This window comes from Poecilia reticulata, chromosome 1 (assembly GCF_904066995.2).
Source record: "Poecilia reticulata chromosome 1, P_reticulata-male-v2, whole genome shotgun sequence".
Classification (NCBI taxonomy): Eukaryota; Metazoa; Chordata; class Actinopteri; order Cyprinodontiformes; family Poeciliidae; genus Poecilia; species Poecilia reticulata.
In genome coordinates this window covers 21496735-21505136 of record NC_088830.1, presented here as the reverse complement: position 1 = coordinate 21505136, position 8402 = coordinate 21496735, and the positions used below count along the sequence as shown (strand labels likewise).

General features: G+C 38.4%; 1 protein-coding gene across 2 annotated transcripts; it reads right to left on the bottom strand.

Annotated features, from left to right (window-relative positions):
• Nucleotides 1-396: 396 nt before the first annotated feature.
• Nucleotides 397-4861, bottom strand: LOC103466559 (SUN domain-containing protein 3-like). Of its 2 annotated transcripts, XM_081608873.1 has the most exons (9): nucleotides 4713-4860; nucleotides 3767-3857; nucleotides 2709-2854; nucleotides 2523-2590; nucleotides 2317-2440; nucleotides 2118-2233; nucleotides 1809-1982; nucleotides 1623-1712; nucleotides 401-928 (listed from the first exon to the last, which is right to left on the bottom strand). In XM_081608873.1, the coding sequence occupies exons 1-9, from the start codon at nucleotides 4717-4719 to the stop codon at nucleotides 767-769; spliced, it is 978 nt and encodes a 325-aa protein (XP_081464999.1). In that variant the 5' UTR covers nucleotides 4720-4860; the 3' UTR covers nucleotides 401-766. The 2 variants fall into 2 exon arrangements, with proteins under 2 accessions (XP_081465000.1, XP_081464999.1); XM_081608874.1 differs by lacking the exon at nucleotides 3767-3857 and having other exon boundaries at nucleotides 397-928; nucleotides 4713-4861.
• Between the last annotated feature and the right edge of the window lie 3541 nt (nucleotides 4862-8402).

The following is an 8402-nucleotide window of genomic DNA, read 5'->3' as shown; positions in this document are numbered from 1 at the left end:
AGCAGCACACCATCCCCACTATAAACAGTGTTGGTGCTGCACTGCTTCCCCCTCCTGAGACGCCGGATGGTGGACCAGAATTGCCTCAAAGCCGTACGGAAGTCTTTCTCCATGGCCTCTCCAAACTCCTCCCACGCCCGAGTTTTTGCCTCATTGACAACCTGAGCCGCATGCCGCTTCGCCAGCAGGTACCCATTAGCTGCTTCTGGAGTCCCACAGGCCAAAAAAGCCCGATAGGTCTCCTTCTTCAGCCTGACAGTATCCCTCACCGAAGGTGTCCACCAACGGGTTCGAGAGTCACTGCGGCAAGCACCAACAACCTTGCAGCCACAGCTTCGATAAGCCACCTCGGCAATGGAGGCACAGAACATGGTCCAATCAGACTCAATGTCCCCACCTGCCCCGGGACGTGTTAGAAGTTCTGCAGGAGATGGGAGTTAAAGCTCCGTCTCGCAGGGGACTCCGCCAGACGTTCCCAGCAGACCCTCACAACACGTTTGAGTCTGCCAGGTCTGACTGGCATCCTCCCCCACCACTGGAGCCAACTCACCATCAGGTAGTGGTCAGTGGACAGCTCCGCACCTCTCTTCACCCGAGTGTCCAAGACATGCGACCACAGATCCGATGACAAAGTCAATCATCGAACTGCGGCCCAGGGTGTCCTGGTGCCAAGTGCACATATGGACACCCTTATGCTTGAACATGGTGTTTGTTATGGAAAATCCGTGACGAGCACAGAAGTTCAACAACCAAACACCACTCGAGTTCAGAACGGGCAGGCCATTCCTCCCAAACACGCCTCTCCAGGTCTCACTGTCTTTGACATCTTTCCATGAACTCGGAAGTCGTAGAGACAGGTATACTCCACATGGCCCCAGTTGCTACTTATGTCTAACTTTATGTGGCTGAAAGCCTCTCTTCTGTGGCTCTGTAATGACAATATCATATGTTAGCTGAATATCAAATCGGTAAAGCTAAATAGGAAGTTTAATTACATGCATTTATTGTTTTGATATTGCAAAGCCCTGCAAGATTTCTAATATTTCTTGAATATTCTCCATCTTGTCCTTTAACAATCATAAATTTCAATGAATTTGATATTTTATGTGATAGACCAACATAGCATAACACATAATTGTGAAGCGGATGCTGATAATGTGAGGGTGGTCTTCATTAGCAGATGGACAGAGCTATAAATATAGACCAGTCCTTGAAGGCAACCTGCAGAAGACTTAAAAGCAGAGTGGACAGTAGGACAACAACCATAAACATACAGCCAGCAATACAATAGGAAGGGTTTAGATGAAGCACCTCATATGATAGGTATAGTCAAAGTCCAGACATAAATCCAAAACAGAATCTGGCAAGACTGAAAAAATTACATTTTTAGATGCTCTGCATTAAGTTTGACCGAGATTAGCCTTTTTTGTTTTTATGTATAATTCTTTATCTGATTCACAAATATGAGCTACTTTCTGTTAGCATTTTTCTGTTATCAAGTCCCGATAGAATATAGTAATGTTTGTGTTTTTAACATTAAAGCACTGAAAAGTTTAATAGCTATAAATATGTTGCAAAAGGATTAAGCAAAGTAGCTAAACAAGTAATTGGGATAAATGTACCGGTAGCTCAAAGGTCTGAAGCGGATCTCCATTGTCATCATACAGATAGGTTCCCAGGTGAGTCCACTCCTTTTTGGGCTCCCTCATTCCCTGCAAAACAAAATTAGACATTATAAATGTCTTTATAAATATGTCTGAAAGTTAGACTGAGTGTTGTTGTTTAATATTCAGATACTTGTGGCTTACATAGACAGAAAACTCCTTGGGAGCACTCCAGGAGTTGCCAGTCGGGGACAACATTTTAGGCAGGTGACCCACGGTGACGTGACTGACAACAATTCTGTGGGACAGGGCGATGACTAAATGTCCCTGGGAACCTTTAAATGCCCAGCACTCTCCTGAATGTAGGCGAGTCCTCCCCTGGAGAGAAAAAGAGTTCAAAGTTTCAGTGAGATGTTAAAATAATAAACAAAAAGCCTTCTAATTATTACATCATATAGAAATACCATTCTGCTTCATATTCATGTTACATTATGATCATAGTTCATTTCATACCTGGAGGACAATGTCTGGTGTGACTGACGGCATATAAAATGCAATTCCAAACCAATTTAGGGTCTGTCTTTGGCTGGAATGTACAGCTGATGGCATCCAGGATACGACTTTTGCTCCTGTTTACAAACACACACAGAAAGTGAATTAAAACTGTCTAAGCTTAAAACATCCAGTCAGATTTATGATAGTAATGATTTACCTTGTGACTTCAAAGCGAAGTTTGCCATCATATCTGCCAATGGAAAAAGGTAGTCCATCTTCTTCTGTAGGTCCTTCGCTTCATGTATTTGTCTTTCCTCATCTTCACGTTCTGGGACTGAAACCTAAACACAATTGAAGTTAGATGTTTTGTCATATCACTGCAGAGGACATTCATATAAGGGTTTTGATTAACAGAAAGCTTACTGCAATTATGGTGGTGGGCGAAGAAACCGGAGGTTCCATCGTCAAAGGAGCAATAATGGTGGTAAACCCTGACAAATGAGGAGAAATGAGAAGTGACAGGATTAGTGACACTGCTTTCAGACTAAAAGCTTTCTACCAAACTTAGAAATATTGGTGCTTGGCTGTTTGTAGAAGAAAATCACTTACCGTAAAACAAGGCGAGGAATATGACGCTTATAAAACAACGTATCAGCATGTACATCAACAGGTCCCTGTTAATGCTGCTGCTGGTATTGTTTGCTGATGAGGTCTCTTTTTTTCCTGTCTTGTAATACCGACGGTATGTCCACTTCCTGTTCAGCCAAGGTAGAACAAATACAAATATGAAAACATAGATCCTAACATTACTGAGTTAAATTTGCAGGGTTTTTTGCAAAAGTATTTACTTCCCTTGAACTTTTTCACATCTTGTTTTTAATTACCCATTACTTACCCAGGAAGTCACCAATGAGAATAAGAATCTATTATTCCAGGGAGACTTGGGTTATTATTCAATGTAATCACATTGCAAACACAAACTTTGTACAATTTTTGGAACAGCCATACTTAGTTCTACATCTCTTTTGATCTGAGTTTGCAATTTTAATTTATGTAAAATATTATTTTCTTATGCTGTAAATTAACCCTTCCTGCACAGCCTCTTGTTTTTATTTTTCCCATTATGTATTTTTAATTTAGTTTGAATTTGCATTCAAACTGAGGTCCTTCAGGTCTTTTTTTCCTGTATTTTACTGCTGTAAAGTGCATATAAAAAATATTCACTCCCCCTGTATGTTTTATCATTTTAAGGCTTTTTCAACTAAATTGGGAATTTTTGACATACAAAAAAATACTAAAAATCTTATAATGTCAATGTGAAAACTAACCTATTTAAAAATATTGACAAGACACTGATCACTTGAATTTCTCTACTGTGTCTATTCCTAACTCTGATTCAAAACTAAGTGACATCAGAAGGCAGTTGTGATGTCAGTATGGAACATACATCACAATCATAATTTTGAGGCTTCAGAATTTGAAGGCTGAAAAATATACTGCTACAGAAATTTGTTTGACAAAAAAATACAAATGTCTTTCTTTTTTGCTAAATTGCTAAACAGTACACAGATGTTTGTGGTTGTTACATGAAAAGAAGTAAAAAGTTCAAAGGGGAAGAAATATTTTTGCCATGTCTTGAATTTAATACTTCTGGTGATTCAGTTTACCTGATCCTGGTCTCTTTATATGAGATCGTTGGCTTTCCATCGGCTCCATAGTATCCATTTGCCATCAGTCGATCGCTTCTTCTCAGAATTTCTAAACCAAAACAGAGGCATGGAAAGTTGGTCAGTAACTTTAACACAAGACATATCAAACAAATGACAAAATTGCAAGACTTTTAATGAGTTTCACCGTCCTAAAACCATTCATGAAATTTAAAACTCATTTATTTTGACTTTATTCCCATGCAAGTCAAAACAATATTTCTGGAAATGATTACAGTCATTGATCTTCAAATGAAATAACTTTAAACAGCTTTGAAATTTTTCCAGATTTGATTCTTCTCACCATTGTCAAACATGCAAAAAAAAAAATGTATATGTATGTATATTATTATAACTGAAAACAAATTGTTGCATCAGCTTTTAAATCTACAGTTGGAGATCATTTTTCAAGATTTGGATCTTGTTTTGGTAGTTTCAAACAAATTGTCAAATATACACTTAAAACAATCTTTGTAACAGTTTTGCATAAAATAGAAAAACTAATAAATTGTAAATTGTAAAAACTTATTTGTCATTTATTTAATGTTTACAGAAAAACCAGTCACAGTGTTATTTATGACAATTATCACAGTCAGTGATTTTGACATTTTCACATGAAATCAGTTTAAACAAAAAACTTTAAGTCAAGTGTTGGAGCCAATTTTTCTTGATTTCTTCCTTCTCGCCATTATGAAACATGCAGAAAAACTGAAAAACAACAGTCCTGGTATCTTGAATTTTTACATCAAACAAGAAGCAAAACTATTCCATTTTAAACTGAAAAAAACTTTTTTCTAACCAACAATCTTAATTAACAAATCAGTAATAATTCTGTCAAACCAATAATAATATCTTTCCAAAACTGTGATCTAGTTATCCTTGATAAATATTCCAAGAAAATACTTACGTTCCATCTTTGTGTTTCTACTGTATTTCAGTTGAAATGAAGTAAAACTCTCTTGAACTCTTGGACGCGTTTCTTCTTCGATATCCTCAAGCACAAATGAGAAAATTCTGCCAAAAATTCCTCCTTTAATGACAAACTTCAAGACCCTTGTGATGTATGCATGGAACGTCCATCAAAGCTTCTTGGAAGTTAAATAGGTCTGGTGTCATCATCAGCAAATACAATGGAATTTATGTGTTGATTTAACATGATGCAGCTTTAAATACTTAAAATGACTAAAATCCTGCTTAGTTAATAAGTTTATTAATTTTTATGTGCAGACATATGTGACAACTAGTAAATATTTAAATTACATTAGTACTTTATATTTAATGCAGTTCAAGCAGAACCCTGAGCTTCTAATTATTGAAGCTTAGGTCCAAAAGTGCAGCAGCAGTTAATTAGTACTTCAACAATGGGCCTCTAAATAAAAAGTACTGAACGTGGCAAGTATAACACAAGAAAGGCTTGTTATTAAAATGTACTTCTAAGTGAACAAACATACTGCATAAGTTGCATGCTGCATTATGTGGCAGAAAACTGCCACATTAAATGATGTCATCAAACACCAACCAATCAGGCTCATTTCTATCTAATGACTTAAGCTCGAATGAGTTACCGTTTTATCCGGACTACAGAGCACACCATACTACAAGCAGCACCTACAATTTTTTTTCAAAAAACTGGAAACGTACATATGTAAGCTGCACTGGGCTATAAGCCGCTGATATCTCTGCTATCTTCTTGCTAAAGAACCCTGGGTGGTTGAAGAAAAATCCACAGAAAAGCCACAACGGCTAAAAGCTAGCGGCTCATAGTCCAAAAATTTCAGTAATAGTAATCAATAGCTAATTTTGTTGTCAGTTAACTGAACGTGAAAATCTTGGGTCACACTATAAAAAATCTTGGGTCACACTATAAAAGATGTTTCCTAAAGAGAAAAGTATTCAGGATTTCAAGACTAAATAAAAACTTTCTGCTCAGTCCAGTGAAGGAGAAATGGAGGAAAAACATTGTCATCCCTTATGTGGCTGAAGAATATTTTCTTTGTGCAATATTGCAGTGCTTTTAAATCCAATTCTCAAACTGAAACTGGTTCATACCAAGAATAAAACACCCAAACAGGCTCAGTGGTATATGTAGTAAAGGTCAGCCAGGAACGTTTAAACCTGGACACTGTCGAACATAAACAGTAGCTACACCAATGGATGGTGCAACACAAAAGAGCAAGCTCATCGAGTTTGATCCATTTAATATTAAATACATCATGTTTATCATGTTTAATTATCTATGATGATTTTAAAAAATATTGTTACAGAAGATGACTCTTTTATTGACTTAAATATTTTAGGTTAAAATACTCATCTAATATTTAGATTAACATTTTCTAATAGCCTAAAATATTTGTAATGATATTTTAGGTTATTGTTAACCTAAAATATTATTACAAATATTTTAGGTTAATAATATTTTATTATATTAGGTTAATAATATTGGGCTGCACCGTGGCGCAGTTGGTAGAGCTGTTGCCTTGCAGCAAGAAGGTTCTCGGTTTGATTCCCGGCCCCGGTCTTTCTGCATGGAGTTTGCATGTTCCCTTTGCATGCATGGGTTTTCTCCGGGTACTCCGGTTTCCTCCCACAGTCCAAAACATGACTATTAGGTTAATTGGTCTGTCTAAATTGTCCCTAGGAGTGAGTGTGTGTGTGTGTGTGCATGGTTGTGTGTCCTGTGTGTCTCTGTGTTGCCCTGTGACTGACTGGCGACCTGTCCAGGGTGACCCCGCCTCTCGCCCGGAATGTGAGCTGGAGATAGGCACCAGCAACCAACCCCACCAAGGGACAAGGGTGTAAAGAAAATGGATGGAGGTTAATAATATATTTTACCTTAAATATATTATTTTATGTTAATATATATTTAACCTAGAAAAAACAATGATAGATAGATAGATAGATAGACAGACAGACAGACAGACAGACAGACAGACAGACAGACAGACAGACAGACTGACTGACTGACTGACTGACTTGGTGCCATGATCCTTTGGCTGTATATTTGGAGGGGTCAGCGATCAGAGTAAGCTACCGACCTGGACATTATCCAGCCACGATATCCATGCGATATTGCAGAGTTGCGTGAGCCAACACAACCCTGCAACATCCAGAGCCTTAAGAGACTACAGACTCTTAACATGTTTCAGGTTTATATGTGTTTGAATAAGGAAATGACTTATAACTTCTTAAAATGTTGGGTAATTGTCATAATTTGGTGTTGGTGGTCAGGAAGATGCAGATGGAGCCCAGGGTGTAGATGAATGAAGATGAATATTTAATAATGAGAAGCTCACGACAGTCCAGGAACTGGCAGTAAATAATACATTTTCTTTATTTATTTTATTGAATTAATTTATATTTATACTGAAATCTTTTTTGTGAGGTGTTTTAAGAGTTTATTTTAAGTACCTCATTTTAAATTTGAGCATATGTTCAAATTTAAAAAAAAGAACGACTTCTGATTCTATTGAAAAAATAGAAAATTCTAAATAAATTCAAACTTAATTTGTTATAGTTTGAATTTATTGTGTTAGCGTATCATTATTAGTCCAACATTTAAATGAAGATTATAACCAACAGGTTCAGAACAGAACCTTTTTGTGTTGGTTGACATCAGCGACGGGCTGCACAGTGGCGCAGTTGGTAGAGCTGTTGCCTTGCAGCAAGAAGGTTCTGGGTTCGATTCCCAGCCTGGGGTCTTTCTGCATGGAGTTTGCATGTTCTCCCTGTGCGTGCGTGGGTTTTCTCCGGGTACTCCGGTTTCCTCCCACAGTCCAAAAACATGACTGTCAGGTTAATTGGCCTCTCCAAATTGCAACTAGGTGTGAGTGTGTGTGTGCATGGTTGTGTGTCCTGTGTGTCTCTGTGTTGCCCTGCGACAGACTGGCCCGAAACGCCTCTCGCCTGAAACGTTGGTTGGAGATGGGCACCAGCACCCCTCCCGACCCCACTGAGGGAAAAAGGGTGCAAGAAAATGGATGGATGGATGACATCAGTTACACTTTGTGGTAAAACTGTGAAGGTGCAGCACTGCGCCTTGGCGAGGTCGGAGGCTCGGAAGTGAAGCACAGCGCCATCTTGTGAGTCTGGCTGGTAAAACCGTCTGAGTAACGAGTAAATTGTTAGAACTCATTGTACACGCAATATGTCTCCCTCAGTTTGAAGCCAACGGTCAACGTGACACCGCTCAGCCAAACCAGCCGGATGCAGAGTAAGAATCTGGTAGGAAGTGGACCACCGCAAGGGAAGCGTGTTGTTGCACGCAGCAGTGAAAATGTTAGCTGGCGATAGATAAAATTGAGGGGACATTTTGTTTGGGAAAGGTGAACAGAATGCTTCTGTGGCTAGCAGGCACTTGACTGGTCTGCTGCTAGCTAAATTTAGCATCTCCAATTCCTGAATCGGACTGTTTTCTTCCCATTGAAACCTCGTTATTAAAGACAAATACCGGTAATGTATTTCTCAGAATCCCCTTTTTGTCTTTTCAAATCAAGAATATTCGTTTGCATCGCTTTAATTAAGTTAATTAAGTGGTAATGTACTTGCTAACTGCTCTGTAGCTCATCTGTTATCGGTGTTATCAGTCGCTATAAACTAC

Bases quoted from the DNA above. Each gene is read 5' to 3' on its own strand.
- LOC103466559 (XM_081608873.1), bottom strand. The intron at 2,234-2,316 runs GTAAATCATTAC...GTTTGTAAACAG, and splicing joins CTTCGCTTTGAAGTCACAAG to GAGCAAAAGTCGTATCCTGG. The intron at 929-1,622 runs GTACATTTATCC...TTGTCATTACAG, and splicing joins TTCAGACCTTTGAGCTACCG to AGCCACAGAAGAGAGGCTTT.